Source organism: Nomascus leucogenys, chromosome 21 (genome assembly GCF_006542625.1).
Source record: "Nomascus leucogenys isolate Asia chromosome 21, Asia_NLE_v1, whole genome shotgun sequence".
Classification (NCBI taxonomy): domain Eukaryota; kingdom Metazoa; phylum Chordata; class Mammalia; order Primates; family Hylobatidae; genus Nomascus; species Nomascus leucogenys.
Window position 1 is genome coordinate 8,134,981 of NC_044401.1, and position 19,489 is coordinate 8,154,469.

Genomic DNA, 19,489 nt, shown 5'->3' on the forward strand with positions numbered 1-19,489 from the left:
AGCAAAGAATATACTTAAAGCTAGCAGATCATTTTGCAAGAAAGATGTAAGCAACTGAAAGGAGTTTGGCACCAGGATGCCATCTCCATCTTCATGGCCCCAGGCTCCTGCCCATTGTAACTGAGGGCTTATCCAGGCACGGAGGGAGCATGCACTCTGCCAGGCACCCACCTCAGCAACCTAGTGGTAGAAAACACTGTCCCTTTTAATCCCCTCTTGGCTCCTGCTGCACCCTCTGACAGCTGCTCAGTTGGAGACAGAAGGCTGTGCAGTGGGGGAGCATGAAGCTGGGCACTGGTCAGCCATGCGGCCAGACAGCCCCTCTGTTCTGACGCCAACATGTGCACAACAGCCTGTGCAGGCAGGACCGAGGGCACCCCAGCTGGACATCCAGCTCCCCACAAGGGGCAACTGGCAGGCGAGCCTTCCTGGCTTCAAAACAAATAAGCAGCAGTTCGGTCCTTGGCCCTGTCCCTCCTACCCCCTATCCCCCCTCCCCCCGTGCCCCTAAGCTTAGCCTTAGCTTAAAACACTTCCAATTTGGCTGCTTGAGTAAAACTTGAGTTTCACTAAGGGATCAAAGGCAGAATAATGAAGTGATGAATGATCTGAAAATCAGAGGACTCCCTTTTTCTAGTGTTTTTGGACAGGAAGGGGGCCAGGGAGGGGTGGGGAGTTCATGATCAATAAGAGCCTAATCAGCCATCAGATGGGGCAGATGCAGAGAGGAGCTCTAGCTGGCGCATATGAAGGAAACCAGCCTGTTCCCAGGCCCCTTTGTCTGCAAAGCCGGTTTCCTGGCCGAGTCCCTAGGCTGCTCGGTGTGCTTCACTGGAAATAAGGGACAGGCCCTTCAATTACAAATGGGGTTAGCAGGCCTCCGCTGCAGAAAGATGGATCAGGTTTCATGGGGAAATGGTTTGACAGGACACCTGCCCTTGCCTGTTGGCTGGTGTGTTTGAGAAATCCATTAGAGGAATGTTTTTGCAGCTTTAATCCTCTTACCTTCCCTCCCCTCGCACCCTTCTTTTGCATCCTCTCTTTGTGCATTTTTCAGCTACTTCATTAACTTGTCCACATTAATCAAATGCTAGTAGACCCACTTTTGTTTCTCGGCTCCCAACAGGTCAGAAGTCCAGGTCTTTGGGGCCATCTCTGAGTTTACTGACCTTATTTACTTGTCACACAGCTTTGCGATTTCTGAGAAAGCCTATGATATTTTGGGCTCCATATAGAACCTGGCCCAGTTCCTTCCTTCTGGGAGCTCAGTTTCCAAAGGGAATATGTACACTCTGATACATCACTTCTGTAGGATGCCTGAACACAGACGTTACAGGGATGTGTTCAGACACACATCATGTGATGTACTCTGTGCTTTCTCTTCACGTTCAAAGGGCACATCAGGCACAGACCTTTTTGGCTATGGGAAAAACAGAAAGCAAATTAAAGACTGTCAAAGGTACATGGATGTGGCTGCCATCAGCAGGATCACATGTGAAACTGCAAATTGGCACATTTTATCTTGAGTATCTCTTGAATTTCTTTCTCACCACCTTCTAGTCTCTATCTTTCCTTTATTAATAAAAGGCTCGGCAGAGCTATGAATTAAATTACAGTATTTGGTGTATGTTCATGCATTCTCATAACACAAATTGTCAAATATTAATTGTAAGCTTATCCCCCAATTTTCATGGACTTTACATGTCCAACTACAGGATGTGTGGGGCTCAGTTAAATGCTCCAGGTGTAATCCATAAACCTAACAATCACTTCCAAGGGAGTTCTTCATTCAATCTTCTCCTGCACCCTCCTTTAAGCTGCAAATTGAAGTTCAATTCTGTTTGAAGTAAGAAGAGAAGTAAGACGCCACCATCCGCTGGATGCTTCATGGAGTTACCAATATCCCCATATCCATGAGCTCTGCTGAATGCTTAAAGAAACTTTGGCCTTCTACCCCTGCAGGTACTTCTCATGTACAGTCCTGTCCTACCCTCCTGCCTGTTCCTGGGGATCACAGGACAAGCCTGCACTCCTCTACAGAGGTCTGGATGGGATCCACTAGGTCACGGGGCACTGCATGGGGCTCATGTGGCAATGCTGCCAGGATGACTTAGCAGCCTCAGGGCCACTGGCAGGTTTCTGGGCTGATGGATAATTCTATTCCCCAACTGTCACAACCTCCAAGCCTCAACTTGTTCCTGTGGCAGCTTGCTGCACCTGTGGCTAATGCTACAAGGCACAAAGGATTCTGCTCTAATGGAACACTACTCAGTGGCATGCTGATCCTTTGGTGCTTCCCTGCACCTCAGTCCCTTTTTGAGAGACACCGGAGGTGCAGAAGAAGTAAAGTTACTAAGAGTTTTCTCTGGCTGAGCCTCTGGCTCATGGCTATCAAACAGACTTGGCTGTAGAGTCTGAGAAGACAAAGTGTCCTTGACACTCCTCACTATGTTGCCTCTGGACAATATGGGGGCTCTCCTGTGTCCCAAACTGCTTATTGATGGACAAAGAGTCCCAACACAATTCTCGACCCCCAAGTCACTTGAGGAACCATGGCTTGGCATGACCTCAAGGTTATTCCTCTGAAATAAAATGATCTGCAAGTGAAAAGCCATGGCAGTTTTCTGCTGAAGATGTGGGACAACTACAGAAGCAGAGGAAAGGCTGGAGCCTCACTGTGATCTCATGAGGTCAGAAAGCCTGGCACCTGGTGAGTGGTTGGGGTTTACTGTGGGCTGGGCAGGCATCTCAGAAGCCATGCATTTGGGGTAGTGACTAAGTCTTTTAGCCCTGGCATATAGACCCCCTGCAGCCCACAAAGCAGGACAAAACCAGCATTTGGTAAAATACCATCCCTCTGGTCATCATCGAGTCATTCATTTAGCAAGCCAGGTGCTGCAGAATTGTCTATTATGCCAAGCACTGCAGAAAATACAAAGAAGAAAAGACATAGCTCCTAACCACAGGGAGCTTTCCATCACATAGACAAGGCAGGACACAATAATTCACAAGCGTGGTGTTCTCCAGCGTCGTCCTCATCACGTCCACCAGCACTCCAGCCTAAGTCAACACTGTCATCTACAGAGACACTTAGAAACATGGTTGGCAGAGTGAGTACTGCTCCTCCCTTTGCAGGCAGGGAGACTGGATAAATATGTTTGCGGTCTTTGGGATTTTTTTCTGCCTGTCCAATTGCACAAATAATTTTGGCTCCCAAGCTCTCTCCTGACAACCATGGAAACATGACATGAAATTTGTCAAACACACTTTCTGATGAAAGCAAGGCATGCTCTTTTTTATTTAAAGAAAACAGTTTCCATGGGGAGGAAGAAGAAGAAGAAGAAGAAAAAACAAGCCTTTGTAGATGCCAAACACATTAGTTGTTAAATCTTGTTTCTTTCTTTTCCTTTCAGTTGAGGTGGGATTTATACCCAGATTTGAGCAGTGGAAGAAAGCTGAGATTGGAGAAGAGATGAAAGAGACTGGGGGATGAGGGCTGAAAATCAAAGTCAAGACAGGAGAGAGAAATCTGGAGGTGGGCAGGAGGGGAAAGCAGGCCAGAAGGGAGGAGTGGGAGAGGAAGAAGGAGAGAGACTAAAAAGAACCTATTTTGCAATGTCATTAAATGATTTGCAATGAATTGGCCTAAGGCTTCAGGAATTTCTTGGCTTGAACCAATTAACAATATTTTATTTTGAAAAAAGACATAAGAGAACGAGAAATGCATTAATCCTCAAAGACATGTCAAGGATGGAGCCATGTCTCCACTGGGTCTGGCAGCCAGATGAACACAGAAGATGTCTGGTCTGTAGACCATCTCATCTACCCGACTTCGGGGCTGCTCTGAGGTAGGGCTGGTTAGCAGAACTGGGGAGTTTCTTTTGGACTAGATGAAGGAATGAAATAGTTAGAAAAAATATATACTGAAGAAAGAGAAGAAGGAAAAAAAGATTTACTTGCCAGCAACCCACATCACACATATTTCTCTGATCAACCAAATATAAACTATAAACTTAGCAGTGGGAAAATTAATGTGAGTCCTGGTGGTCTGGACTCATCAGAGCCAGAGCTGGATCCTGGCACAGGCTTTGGAAGGGCTGGCAGCCTGTGCAGGAAGAGAGGGAGGAGAGAAAGCGGAGGCTGAGGAGCTCAGAGAGAGAATGGGGATGAGCACTTTGGTATGGCTGTGATGAACAGAACTCCAGGTGGGAGAGATGGGGCAGTGGGGCCTGCTTTTTCTTCCCACACACCAGGAAACTGCATACTCCCATCAGCCTCGGTGGCATCAATCCCATCCACCCACTCCAAAATGCCCCTTGAGGTATATGTGAGGACAGTGGTCCCCAACCTTTTTGGCATCAGGGACGGGTTTCATGGAAGACAATTTTTCCATGGACCATGGGTGGGGAGACTGGGGGGGAAGGTTCTGGGATAAAACTGTTCCACCTCAAATCATCAGACATTAGTTAGATTCTCATAAGGGGCGCACAACCTCCTAAATCCCTCCCGTGCACAGTTCACAGTAGGGTTCACCAATAGAGGGTGAATAGAATAGTTTTCACCATTCAATAGAATAGGGTTCACCATTAGAGGGTGAACCCTATTCTACTGAATGGTGAAAATCTACACTCTACTCTACTCTACTCTATTCTATTCTTTTCTTTTCTTTTCTCTTCTATTCTATTCTATTCTAATAGAATCTAATGCCACTGCTGATCTGACAGGAGGTGGTGTTCACATGGTAATGCTTGCTGGTCCACCGCTCACCTCCTGCTGTGTGACCCAGTTCCTAACAGGCCATGGACCGCCATGGAATGGTACTGGTCTGCTGCCTGGGGGTTGGGGACCCCTGCGTTAGGTCATGGAGCCAAATTCACTGGCATCTCCCTGAGGTTCCAGAATTTCCTCCGAACATCTCAGTTTCTTTCAAATGCTGTTTTATGCTTCTGACATTCATCAATTTTTCTAAGTCTTTCTTGAATCCATTTGTATCTTCAACCTCTTTGTATCCTGAGTTCCTGCTTTATCCTTTCTTATATACTTCTTGAAAACTTTTAATATCAGAATTTGAAAAGGAAATTCAGAAATTGTTAATTTACCCTCTGTATGCCCTTTTTCATCTTCTAGACCTCAAACATGTTTTATCTGGGAGTATTCCTCTTTCACGACATTCACAGAAGGCCTATGGTGTGCCAGGCCCCGTGGACAGCACTGTGGACACAGATGCATAATAACAGTTCCTACCCTCCAGATAGAAAGGCAAGAAAGGGCTGTGGAAGCAAACCCAAGGTACTAAGGAAGCCGGGAAGAGAACTTACTCTAGACTTGGAAGTTGAAAGGGTCAAGAAACATTCCTAGAGAAGGTACGTGAGTCTTGAAAACTGAGAAGGAATTAGTAACCCAAGGGAGGTGGGAACTTTCTGAGGACGGGATGGAGAGGAAGATGCTGCCCGCTGAGGGACCACCACTCTGAAAGCTAGGAGAAAGTGCGCAATGGAAAGTGGGCCTGAGGGAAAGGCTGTAAGCACCTCACTATTAATCACAATTCTCCCTATAGGAAAATGAATGCTGTTTCTACTTCAGCAAGTTTTTTTTCCTTTTGTTTACATTTTTTCTCATTATGAAGTGATCCTCCTTTAATTTGGATGTGAACATTACATCTATTTGCAGGAGAGACTCACTGTTCTATAGAGCTCAAGATTATTACCAGACTCCAAAAATGGCTGAAAGTCTAAAAACAAAGTCAAAGTAGAAATTGCTCAACTTTTCCACACACACATGAGAAACAGGGGATGCTGAAGTGTGAAGCTGTTTTGAAAAAACGACGGAACCAAGGACTCATTTGCTCTCTTGGTTTTCTTTTTTGTTTTAAAGGAAGCATCTTGCACCATGCTCCTTAAAGGAGTCCAGTGATTTCAAGCCGGCAAATCAACCTTCCCTTGGCTTCTGGTGCAAAAGGCTCCTCAAACTGTGTTTTGGCTCACTGAATCAACATACTACACAGCCCTTCCCTTTTCTCTTAGCTTAGAAAATGAACCCAGTATTGTATTTAAGCATTTGGCTGTGAGTGTAAAGAATGAATTGAGGACAAGGGTGGAGTGGGTTAAGAGTCCTTCAGGGTGTCCTTGGTAGAAGATGCACTATGAACCTGAGGTCTGTTGGGTAAATAGTGACCTCTGATAAATATAGAATGGGATCCCTGGCTGTTTGGGGCAGACATTTGCTGCCAAGATGCTCTGAGCAGAACTTACACCACGGATCTGTCTGGGTACTTGCACCAGGGCTAATAGGATTAGTGTGGCCAACGCCATTTGAAGATTTCACCAGAATATCAGGGACAATTCTTGTGAGCTATGAATTTCTGTCTGCATCCAGTAGAAAACAGAAAGCATTGATGTAGCTTTGTCCTAAAGCTATAAGGTATTCCTTATTCATTTCCTATTAAGATGCTCCAGTTTCTCAGCACCTTTTGGATCTCAGCCATCTTTCAATAATTTTCTTGCCCAACTGGCAAAGTAAAATACACATAACTTATGGTATGGAACAACTAAATTTCAAGCTGGCTCTCCTTTTCCAACTCCATCCCCCTGTGTGGAGCTGTCTCTGTCTCTCCCAGCCAAGGCAGGCTCACACTCTGCCCCAGCTGCAAATCTCCTTCCCCTCCTGGGGCAGCTTAGGAAGCCACCTGTGTTTTCTTTCCCTACAGCCCTTCTCACTGCCATCCCTTCATCCCAAGGCAAAAAGCTTGTACAGGATTCCTTGACGCCCAAGCCAACACACAAATGTTTTTCCAATTTGGAGCGAATGGCTCCTCCTGTTTTGTCAGGGAGTCACTGGCTAACTGAACCAGACGGGGGCGGAAGTGGGAAGTGCTGGAGAAAACACTCTAAGTTTCCTTCTTAATCAGAAAATGTTCATACCCAAAGAGAAAAGAGATGAGAAACAGTAAGAAATGGGGTGAGCGGGGAACAGGATGGAGAGAGAGAGACAATCACCTGGTGGCTAGATTAATAATTTGATTGAGCTCACCATGGAAATATCTCACTATAGAAATAAAACTTTCTATGGCAGTATTGGTTCCATCCCCAAAACTGAACTGGGCCTAGGTCTGAATACACAATGTTAAGAGCTGAATTTGGTTGTTAAAGGTCTGAGAAAGGTACGTGAGGACTCAGAAATTAAAAATCAAGGTTGTCTTGTACACATTCTTCAAGGCTCAACTGCTGAGTCTTCCGCAATCCCCTGAAATGGAAATGAATCCTTGCTAGCCTCCGAGCTCCCATTAAAATCTGTTCACATCTCTGTCGGGCAACTCATGGGGCTGCCATGCTTTATGACTAATGTGTTAACAAAGTCCACCTTCTCCATTAGACTGAGAGATGTTCAATGGCCAGGACCAGATCTTACTGTGCTCTGTTAGAAATTCTAAATGTTCCCAATTCTTAGGGCACCAACCTCCAAAACATCCAAATATAGGAGTCAGCAATGGAGAATGAGTGCCTTGCTGTTTTTCAAGTGGGACTCATGAACTTTGGTCTTGTCTTATTTAATAGAAGCCTTTAGAAATAGAATGCATTAAGTTGTAGGGTACTGAGGACAAAATTAAATTAAAGAGGTAGATTGTTAATTGTAGTAAGAAGACATATTCTGGGAAGAAACTATAGTGACTGTTGGAAATGAGAGATAAATTCTTTCTATTTATTGAGTTCTTGCTTGCTTGTCTCTTCTCTCATCCTCTCCACCCCTACACTTCACAGAGGAGGTGAGAAAAAAAAACTTGAAAAAAATCAACATACAGGTTTTATATATATATTTAAAAATCAAGACTAGGGGAAAATTAGGAAAGAATAGTCTTAATAAGATTGCCCAAATTAAACCACAGTTTTGCTTTGAGACACCTGTGGCCAAAGAGAATCCAAACAATATGCCTCTGCCAAGGTGAGAGGGCTTCATGAAGCTGTTTCTGCAACCAGTGAATGCATCTCTGGTAGGGGCTGGGGCAACAGGGTCGCTGTGTCTGCATCTTCCAATGGTCAGCTCCACCCAAGGTTGAAATCCAAAGCATCCAGAGGTTTGAATGGAGCTCATGGCTCCATAAAGGTTAAGGAATAACCATTGTACTGGCAGCATGGAAACATCTCTGTCTAAAGGTGCCATTAATGATTCTGGGAGCTGGACTTAGGGAGAATCTAATTTATTCACATTGCCTCCAAAGAGACATATTCCAAAAGAACTCCAGGCAGGTGGTGTATTTCAGGTGGACAGTAGGGGACTGTGATGGTTAATTTCATGTGTCAACTTTGCTAGACAATCTTTCACTTTGAGAAAATAATTACCCTCCCTAATGAGGATAGGCCTCATTTGATCATTGAGGGTATTAATAGCAAAGATATCTTTTCCAGAGAAGAACACAACGCAGAAAAGATGCCTGAGTTTCCTGCTTTTACCCTCAAGACTGTAATATCAATTCTTACCTGAATCTAGTCTGCATGAGCTAACTCTTTAAAATAAATCTTTGTATAATATATAATTATACATATGCAAAATTAAATATATTATACATACACACACACACACACACATATATGTATTATTGGTTCTGCTTCTCTGGAGAACCCTAATACAGAGATGAAGGAAGCTAGAAATATCTTAAGAAAGAAATGTCTACAATGGTCCTTAATGGACTATGGACTATTCTAGTTCACAGTCAGAACCTAGATGACCTTAGTGAAGTGTGTGATGGGAATTAGAGGTTAGGGGAGCTGAGCAAAGAGACATAGCTTCTGTTTGTAGGATTCACCATGCTGAAGGCCAGGGTCAGCCCAGCCTATCAGTGCAAAACAACAGCCGTCTGTATAGGGCAGCAGTTGAATGGGCAGCAGTGAACCCACAGGAGCATCAGTGAGCAGCTCTGCGGGCTACACTGACAATGCACCATGACACTGTGGCTGCTCCTGAGGGCAGCTGGGGGTGGGAATCTGAGTTAGAGAACACATGTATATAAGGAACTAAGAAAGTTACAGGACATGCGTTAGTTGTCTCTTTATAAGAAGCCAGCCCTCTATTGGTTCTAGTTATGACTGGAAGCTCTGCCACCCTCTGAACTGTCTTCCTAAGGGTCACTTCCAGAATGCAGCTGGGCAGCACAGGGCTGGACACGGGCTTCAAAGCCTCCAGAAAGAAGACACTCCAGAAATATTTGACAACCACATGGGCGAACAAATAAAGCCTGGGATTTCTAAAATGCTTTCAAATACTAATATCATACATTCTCCCATTTATCCTCAAAAAAACCCATGAGACTGGTGATGTAATTACTGTGTTCATTTCACAGCTGTGGCAGTCTAAAGACCAAGCGATTTGCTCAAAGTCATGGAACACTTAAGTGGCAGAGCTAAGGCTTAAACCCAGAATTTAAAACTTTTTTTTTAGCTTCTTGTTTTTTCCATTATACCAGTTTGGCCCTTCATTTTATTCATGGGTTAAATTAAATTATGGTAACAAAGGGTCCCTGGTCACTTCGGACATTTTCTCAAAGTCAGAGATTCATGACGATGAGTGGCGAGGGGGACTCCTTCCTTTCTTGTCAGCCACCTTGCCTGCTGATCTCTGATGCCAGAGACAGGACCATTCAGGAGTATATGCCTGGCCTTGGCGCTAGGAGGCCTTAAGGAGTGGTGACTGATCTGTTCTCAATTATACCGGCTGTAGCTTAAGACTTCACATTAACTTGAGGACTAAAATTCCCAAGTTTAGAATTACAGGTTGCTACCTGGTTACCACCTGTTTTATTTCCAGCTACCAGTGGGACCTAGGGATGATGGGAGAATTGGGAGAATAAAATTATCAAAAAATCTTAAAAGTTAAAAATAAACAATTATTAATGGTTGACTGTTAGAGGTAAGGGATTGAGAACAGCTTTTCCACCGCCAGCTCTGATGAGTCGGTTGTGACTCCTTGCCATGCTGTGTTGAGAACAGGCCTGAGGTGGAACTCAGGGTCCAGTAAGAAGGAGTGGAGTGCTCCCTGGCAGGGTCTGCTGTTGGTTCAGGAGCGGACTTGGAACAGCTGAGCTGTGTAGAGCGGTTGGCTGCCTGGTGTGAGGCTTGTGAAAAGGGAAAGGGAAAGGGAAAGGGAAGTGAAAGGAAGGAGTTCAAAGTTAAAAGCATTTCAAAAACCAAGAATTAGACAAGATGATCTGAAGCGGGGCATTGGCAGCAAGAGAGATTTCTTTTCTTTTAAAGTTTAGGTTAAATAGGAAATAAAAAACCCTTCACAGAGGACAGCGAGATGGGCACCTCCACAGAGCATGCAGCAGCCATTACCCACATGGGCAGGACAACCTGGGGTGGAGGGAGGGAGAGAGTGCAGGTGAGACTCTTCAGGTGATTTGACTTCTGGCTCCATTTTACTGAAAATCAAAAGATGATGTCACCTGGTCAGGGTGAAGTACAAGTGGACCCTCCAGCTTCCAACACTGGACAAGAAAATTATTCTGCTAGAGGCCTCCTCTCCACCCCTGAATCCTCAAGCCTGGTCCTAAGCCCCATGACCTATAGCTCCCTTCTAGAGGGTGGATGCAGGAGGCGGCATCTTGCCAGGTAGGCCAGACAGCAACTGCTTTGTGCGAGGATAAACATGGGAAAGCGTGGAGAAGAGGCCAGAGGAAAAGGAAGCCTACCATGCTGAGTGTGTGTGGGTGTGCATGCGTGTGCACCGGCACGCCGCTGCCCAGTCTTTCCTCTAAATGCAGACCGTGCCTTCGGTAATCCCATCTACCACTTGGCCTCCCTCATACATCAGCCAACCAGCAAAACACAGCCCCTATTCTGCTCAGGAATGTGCTTTCAGAAACTTAATCTACTGCTGCGTCTGGGCCAGATCCCCTAATGGCATTAGCCCAAAGACAGCACCCCTTTCACTTGCCCCCACTCACCTTCCCGCCACCTCGTTGCTGCCTCCTCCAAGCTTTGCAGTTCCACTCCACCAACTCCCTCTTTTCCATGACACAGCCCCCCATGCCTGCTCTCTCAACTTTCAGCACTTCTTCTTTCTAGTCAGGCCCAAACATTTCGCCTTCTGATTCATGCCTAAATGACAAGCCAATAGCTCTTGGCTTTCAAATAAGCCCAGCTCGGCTTCTGCACAAGCCCCTTCTTCTCTCACTGTGCCTTCTTGGGTTGCAACCAAACACTTCCCTTTGTCCTTTCTGCCAACCACAGATCCCCTCAAGCACCAGAGAAAGAAGCAGCCAGGAATATTTTTAAAATGAAGGCTAATAAATTGTCTCTCCTCACACAGATACACCTTGAAGCAGAAGGAGGGCTCCAAGATAAATCTTCCACTCTCCAACTCTCCCTTTCCCAAACAACAAAAGGTTCAGCCTGGCTCCTAATTAGGCCAAATGAATGGTTATGGTCTTGAGTCTCTACAGACTTGTGCTGCCCATTTGCAGATGAAACCTCCCTGTTGGATGAGCAGTGCTGCTCTTTAAGGGCACACGCGTTGCTAAAAGGCACATATCGTTTGTAATAACAACTGGAAAGGCCCTAATTGTCCAGCAACAGGAAAAGGGTAGAAGGTAGATGTCCTAGGACCACTAGTAATTACGATCATAAGTACTGGTGGGGGCTGGGAGGGTGGATTAACTAGGAAGGGGCATGAGGGGACGTGGGGGATGGTTACATGGGTGGACGTACATGAAAAGTGTATCAGTTGTTCACTTAAGATTAGTACACTTTGTGTACTTTACTGTATGCATTTTATTTATTTGTTTTTTGGAGACAAGGTCTCCAAAAAAGCCACATCTCATTTTTAAGAGGCTAGCTCACCCCAGCCTTGCCTCCTGGACTCAAGCAGTCCTCCCACCTCCGAGACAGCTAGCAATACAAGTGCACGCCACCACGCCTGGCTATTTTTTTAAAAAAAATTTTGTTCCTAGGCTGGTCTCAAAATCCCAACCTCAAATGATCCTCCTGCTTCAGACTCCCAAAGCGCTGGGATTACAGGTGTAAGCCATATTGTAATAATTACCTCTGATCTCTATGTGCCAGGCCTTGTATGCATTTTATACTCAATAAAAAAGTAAACATGGTCATATGGCCAATGGAGAATGCTTATCATACAACATCAAGAGAGAGAAAAGAATTTGTATATTTGTTGTATCATTACAATATAAAAATATGAGTAGGGATAAAGACTGGAAGGGTATACTCCAAAATGATGGTGGTGGTTATATGAAGATAGCAGGCTTATGAGAGATTATTTTATATATATCCTAAACATTCTATAATGCAATTATAATGTGAAAATATGAAAGTAGAGGCGGGAAGTGTACAATGATAGGAAATGTAGTTCTGACCTCAGCCCTTCTTGACGTGATGAGATGATCCCTCTACACCCTCTACCTTCAACACCCAAGCCTCATAAGCAGCCCCTGCCCAACAAGCACAGCTGGCCCCCTAGCCACCCACGGCCTGCCTCCCTCCTTGAGCACTCACAGGCTGCTCCCCAGAGGCCAGGCACTCAGATTCCATGGGTGATCCTTCTGCCACAAAGAGGAGTGGCTCCATTGTGAGGGGGGCTCCGAGATGCAGCCTAGTGCCAGCCTGGCTCCTTGAGGAGACACCTGAGGACATACTCTGCCTTCCCTCTGAGAAAAGGGCAGGTCTTGCTTGACTTTCCCAAGAAAAGAGGAATCCTGGCAGCCTCCATTCCACTGACTCACAGAGTGAAGCTCCTCCAGGGATCTGGGGACTGGAGGGCATGTAGGGGGTTTCCTCCATTCTGTTACTGCTTCTCCATCCCTCCCTACTCTCCTCCCAGGACTCAAGCTTCACTCACCCGAAGGACCCCAGCTGTCTTGGATAGAGGGGCATTTCAAAAGTTCGCTGCCTTAGGTAAGCCCCATGTTGTAGCACCGCCAGCCTCCTGGAAGCACGTCATCCACAAGGGTGATGATGATGATGATGATGGTGGTGACACGGATGCCCAAAGCAGGGCTTTCAGGGATAAGGGAGTGCTGCTGAGTCATGAGGGAACAAGCCCTGGAAATCTTCTCAAAGTTTAAATCCAAATACCATTAAAGTCTCCACAAGTTTCCCTATTTTCTACACCTCAGGCACCAGGAAAGGGGCCAAATTGGAGGCAGTTCTTTAAGCTTCCTGGCCACAGGCTCAGCATATAAGAATGGCTGTCAGGGGTACTCTCCAGCCTTCAGTGGTGTATTGAATCCATCAAGTCTCATGTGCCCATACATACAATGAGTAGAAAATCAGATAGTGTATGTGTTGTGCCTGGGACACAGCACACCAAGTGGCAGTCATATGCAAAGGTAGGACGTCTGTTTACTCACTTCCCTCTAGCCTCATACAATGGGTCCTCGTAAGGTAGAATAAGTATAATGGCAACTAGAAACGCCTGTCTTGGTAAGGCTCCTCTTCCAGCTATGACTATGTCAAGTCACTTGGCCTTCACTTTGCTCTGTTGAATCTTTATAATACACCCTCAAGTAATTTTGTAAAAACTATGCCTTTCACAAGCATAAAAGAAATAAGAGCGGTTATTAGGACGATGCGTCAGTGAGTGCATGGAAATGGAATTTACCGGAATTATTCACTTGGGAGGGATCTTAGAAGCCATTTGGCCCTTGGTTTCCACCTGTTGGTCTGAGGACCTAATGTTCTTTGTCATATAATAGGAAAAAACAGAGGTCAGAAATAACACAATTTCTATATCACAAATAGAATGTCTACAGACATAATGATTTTAATAAACTATCCTATACTGAGTGTAACAACATGAATAAAAGAATGGCAAAACCAGAAAAAAAGAAGGTAGTGTGAAGTCTTCTCTTGGCATTTTCCTTGGTCCAAACTGTCACCTCATCTCTTCCTTGTTTCTTTTCTCTGTATCCCTTTATCCCTTTGCCACACAGTTTCCTTTTCATTATGTTCTAGTATTTATAATCCAGGCCTTTGGACTATGCTTGCCCCTCACAGAGAGACAGGAGGCCAAGTCTGAGCTGGGTGGGCTCTGTCCAGACTACACATCGCCCTGCCCACGTCTCTTGGTGTCCTGTCTCTCCCTGCTCCGACTGTAACTGTGGTGAGAATGGAGGGAGGGGACTGGAAGGTCTGTGAGCAGTTGGGACAGTGCACCTACAGCCACAGGATGACCAAGTAGGAAGGCACAGCATGGCCCTGCTCTGGGGCCCACGGAACAGTTCTGCCATGTCAAGAGCACTGACCAATTCCCCTCTCCGTAGACACTCACTCCAGATACAGCCTCTACTTGGAGTGAGGTTTTCCAAGGCCACAAGGGTCCCCAATCACTGGGCATTACTAGGCAGCTACTGTTCTGATTTGACATTTCTGCAGTTAAGGCCCATTTCACGCTAAGACTAACAAGAGGCGGCATGAATGGTGGGGGCTTCAGGGTGGGAGAGACGAGGAGGGACCGCACCATGGCAGGGAGGCAAAGGAGCAGACTCACTGGCTAGTGTCACAGTGGCTGGCACGCTGGCCACAGCCCCCGCAGGCATCCGGGCCACACACTGGTACCGTCCCACAGTGTGGTTGTTAAGGGCAGTGATGACGAGGGTCCCGTGGGTGATGAGGACACCCAGAGCATCATCCGAGCCATTCAGCTCCTTTCCATTCAGGCGCCAGGTTACATTCATTCTTGGGGGTTCCACCACGCAGCCCAGGATCACAGTGCCTCCGGGCTTCTGGACGGTGGACGCAGGCTGGACAGTGACCTGAGGGACCTCGTCTGGAGGAAGAACAGGGATGCAGCAATGAACTGATGCCCCCAAGAAAACAACATCACGTTTTTAGAAGCATTGCACCCAGGAAGTCTTCCAGAAGTGGCCACCAGAGAAGCTGGTCTTTCTCCGACTCTACTGCTCTTGTCCATTTCCCAACCTGCCTTTGTTCCCAGAAAGTAGATGTCGAGTGAGAATGTATTGTAAAGGCAAAAGCCTGGGCTTTGCATTTGGACAGACCTGCGTCTCATCCCAGTGCCACTACTCCTGAGCCATGTGACTCTAGCCTTGTGAAGTGTCTGTTTCTTATCTGTAAAATGAAGCTAATATTGCTTGTCTCACAAGGTTGTCATGAGGCTTGCAAACGATATGTGTAAATTGCCTGCCGTGACACTGTACAGTAAGCGCACAATAAAAAGCAGTTTCATTATTACTTCTCCTCCTCCTCCTCCTCTGGTATAGCTTTGAAATGCGTCAAACACCAAACTATAACCAATATGATGTTGTTGTGATCATGTCTCATCTTGTATTCTTGTGTCCCTGAAGGCCAATGGGAATAAAGTGTTCTTTGAAATCCAGGTAAAGAAGGCCTTTTTAAAGAGTTATTGTAGAATGCGGAATGTTTCCATTTGACTGTAAGGGCAGGGAAAGGGAAGGAAAGCACTCACTCAAGTCAGCAAAGCAGCCTGCTGTGGCTAAGAGGAGGCAAGCCAGTGTGACCTCAGGCCTCGTTCCTCTCCACGCCATCATCGTCCCACGAAGCATGGTGTATCACAAAGGTCTGAAGCCAACGTCCCATAAGCCGCCAGGGTCACACAAAGAGATACTGCAGTCCCCGGCAACACTCTGTTGTAAGAGAGAAAGGGAGAGCAATGCCATGATGAGGATGCCTGGGGTGCACTTGTGGTGGCCACAGGGCCTGGCTTTGTCCCTTGTTCCCTGTTGGCAGCACTCAAACTAGAGACCTGGTCATGCTGCTAGAAGACCGAAGAACACTATCGTGCCATTTCTCATCTAAAAGAAGCTTCTTGTAAGTTGCCCCCTAGAGCTCTTTCTCTAGCTAGAAGGTGATTTTTTTGTAGTAAGAATGCTGGAGTCTTGCCCAGTGGATGGACAACAACAAGGAGGAGGGGCAGAGGATACAGAGAGGCTGAGGCCTGCAGCCATATCCATGGTACAGGACAGTGACTATCTGGCACAGACGCTAGAACAGATGAGATTATTCTTACCGTTTGCTTGCAAAAGGTCAGCTGGTCACAGCCATGTGCCCTGCCATGTGGTTAGTGCAGACTATTGCGGGACAGCAGTGCCGTGTGTGTGATGTATACAGAACGCCCTTGCAGGGAATGCTACTAAGTGAATGAATCCTAGAGTCTCAGTGACTCATGAAATATTTCCTGCTCTGATTTTCCTCACCCCAGCTCTATGCCTATATCCCTGAAAACTCCCTTTTATTCCTCTCCTCAGCTTGTCCATAACATCTACTCTCACAGGTACAAACACAGCCCAAAGTCATAAGCCAGCCAAGACCCCTCACTTTCTCAGGGTATAGAGCCTTGTTTTCGCTTCACTCACTAGCTCCCACTTCTCTCTGCTCCCGGTGCTAGAAATTTTGAACTTTTCTGTCTCTACAAAATCTGCACTCTTGATTACCCAAGTTGTATCTCCACCCAGAACAACACTGCTTTGAGGCTCAGAGCACACTGCACCTCCAGCCATCTGACAACACACCTCAGCTATCAGCCACCCTCTCTGCCTAGAATAGTAGTATCTCCTGTTCCAGAAGGCACAATTTTTTTATGCCTTTCTTAAACTACAGCCCTTACAAGATTTATCAAAATCACATGGGCAAGTGTATATTCTAACACACACACACACACACACACACACACACACACACACTTCTGTCACAGCCAAAACAAAGATTTTGCTTCTGTGCTTTTCACTGATGGGTTTATAGAACATTAACAAATAAGGATGGGGTATCAACAGCCTTATGAGGCATGGAGGCATTGAAACGAGTTCGGATAACGTTGAAGGCAACATTCCAGTGATCCGCATGGTGGATCATTCACCTGTGGCAATATTAATAGTATATTTCTAGGAGTGTGACATACATTCAAAATGTTAACTCTTCTAGATCAATCTACCTAACCAGAGACTCTCTCAAAGATTTACAGTCACCATTTAAAACTCAGAAGTAGTTAAGCTTCTCAACTGAGAGATGTGTTGTGCTGGCCAGTCCTAGAGCTCAGGCTGCCTGCAGAAACTGCTGTAAGAAACAAGAGACACTCGACATGCCTGACACAGGGGACTGTTGCTCTCTGTTGGGAAGTGCTCAGGATTAACCTAAACCTTTCCCTTCCCCAAGACCTGTGGTCCTTTGGCTTTCTGCCTGGCTGCAGAGGGAGTGAGGAGGGCCATATCCACACTGCCTAATGAGCACCCCTCCAAACCAGATGGAGGACCCCAACCCCTAGCATTCTGTGGATGCTCAGAATGTTTTCCAAGAGTTCTTTCCTGATGGTTTGTATTTCCTCCCTTTGCCTCATGACTTCGACATCAGAGGACTCACAAGACTTCAGCACTACTCTGGGATAGGACAAGGGGATGTTTTCTAAAAGGGATTTGAAAGAACATTTTTAAAGAAGTTTTTCAAAAGTTATTTCCTGGCAAGTTAAGATAATTTCCCATTGGTGTAGAGAGAGAGCTTTTGCTCTTTCCCAAACAATCCAGTAAATCAAAGGGTCATATTATTGGCAAAGTAAAATTCATGAAAGCTGCAAAGGATGTGAGTACAATTGGGAGGGGCTGTGGTGGTGGAGAGCTGTGGGTGCCTGCCACTACTCCAGGAACTCGCTAAGCTCTTATACAATGTGTTTCCTTTAACCTTCTCATCAGCCCTGCAAGGTGAGGACTATATCCCCATTTTACAGGAGAGAAAATCGAGTTCCAGAAGTTAAGTTTCCCAGGATCGCATAACAGTAGGCCTGGACTGAAATCCAGTTTGGGGTGATTCCAAAACTGTGCTTTTAATCACAATAGTAGCCTTTTTCCTTTTTTTTTTTTTTTTTTTTCCTATCAGGGCTCTGTACCCAGTGGGTGTTTAGCAAACAGAGTTGATGTAGAACAGTGGGACATTTTAACAGTGATTTCTAGAAGGAAAGTTAACACCAAAAAGTAAGCTTTTGGTTTCCTCTCAATTTTCCAGATACTTGCTTTAATTCTCTAATTTGCTTTTCCCCAATGAGATAAGGTATTTATATAGATCATTGCATGAGTTCCCAGTTATGGGATTTTAGGGAACTAGCTTGTTCAAGTCATGCCCCAATTTCCCCAGGCCCTTAAGGAAATTGAGAGCAAATGTTCCCTCCATGCCCCAAGGAGGGAAGGAAGGGAGGGAGGAAGAAAGGGAAGAAGGGAGGTAGGGAGACAGAAAATGAACATAAAGTAATAAAGGGCAAAAGAGGACAAGCAGACAAAGAGGAATGGAAGGGTTGTTTCTTATCTGAATACACGGTGGCTACAGAGGTGTTTGGGTTGTAACAGCAACAAATATTTTACTGAGGAAATTCAGCCCAGACTCCCTCCTGCTTAACGAGGACCAGCCAAACAACTCCTGTTAGTTCTGCAACCTCGGTAATTTATAAGGTTCAAAATGGAAACAGATCCTGTTGCTGCTGCCAGCCACCATCCTGCTTTCAAAAACAACAAGGAGAAAAGAACTGGGAGTGAGAGGGAGTGAGAAGGTGCAGGTATCCAGAGAGGGAGAAAGGAGTTAACCCATTAATCCCCACAACAGAGTTGTAAGAAGTACCATTTTAAGGACCCCAAAACAGGATGCGTGGGGTCTCATTCATGTAAAAGCAGAACTATGACCAAAAAATATGGCTATGTTTGGGGAAGGCTGGGGGGCTTGGTCACTGGATGATGATTATAAATAAATAAATAAAATTATAAATAAATAAAATGATGCATTTTATTTAGTATCTGGGGAAAGTGAGTTACTTTTTGAACCAAGTTACCTAGTGAGTTTGGTTTAGAAAGATAATTCTAGAGATTTCAGTCATCTGAGAACTTTATTTTAATGTTTAGGGGAAAAAGGCAAGTAAGGCTTAAGCTGGAGAACCTAATTGCAGTGTAATGTTGTCCCGTTGTGAAATGAACAAAGTACAATTTCAAAGTTGGGTGAAGGCAACAGTAAGGCCTATTATTTTTCTTGGCAATGTAAAATATATCTAAGATCCTTCTTATTTTCCTTAGTCATTTTCTGAGAAAAAGCAGAGAAATCAAGAAAAAATATCAAAATCATTTGATACCTCATTGAGGCCTAGGTACCTGACAGTTTAAAGGGTTATGTGGACACACACACAAAAAGAAAGAAAATGGGTCTGAAACATTTAACTGCTGACATACACGTTCTCCACTGAAATAATCTCTTCCAAACAGATGTTTTTGAAACTTTCCAAAAACAACAACAACAAAACACACTCTGGGGTTAAGACCAATCCTGAGAAACTGTAGCCTCAGAGTATTTATTTTTTGAGAAAATTACAAACAACTGAGAGTCGATCATCATCAGGAGGAGGCCAGCTCCACTTCCTCCCAAGAGGCTGGCTGACTAACTGGACCAAGAGTGAGACAACACCACAAAAAAGCTGTCGGCTCATCCCCTGGACGCCCATGCCATGGCAGCTGTCTCAGAAAGGGAAGCTTCTATGATCT

At 45.4% G+C, this 19,489-nt stretch overlaps 1 protein-coding gene across 2 annotated transcripts in view; it reads right to left on the minus strand.

The window, feature by feature from the left end:
* BOC (BOC cell adhesion associated, oncogene regulated) overlaps positions 1-19,489 on the minus strand; it is a 74,976-nt gene that overhangs the window by 21,431 nt on the left and 34,056 nt on the right. For both annotated transcript variants that reach the window (XM_003261820.4, XM_030801736.1), the window contains exons 3-4: positions 15,433-15,610; positions 14,494-14,772 (exon numbers count right to left, since the gene is read on the minus strand). In XM_003261820.4, coding sequence (XP_003261868.2) covers positions 14,494-14,772; positions 15,433-15,529 — 376 coding nt within the window. In that variant the 5' untranslated portion in view covers positions 15,530-15,610. The remainder of the gene's footprint in view (positions 1-14,493; positions 14,773-15,432; positions 15,611-19,489) is intronic.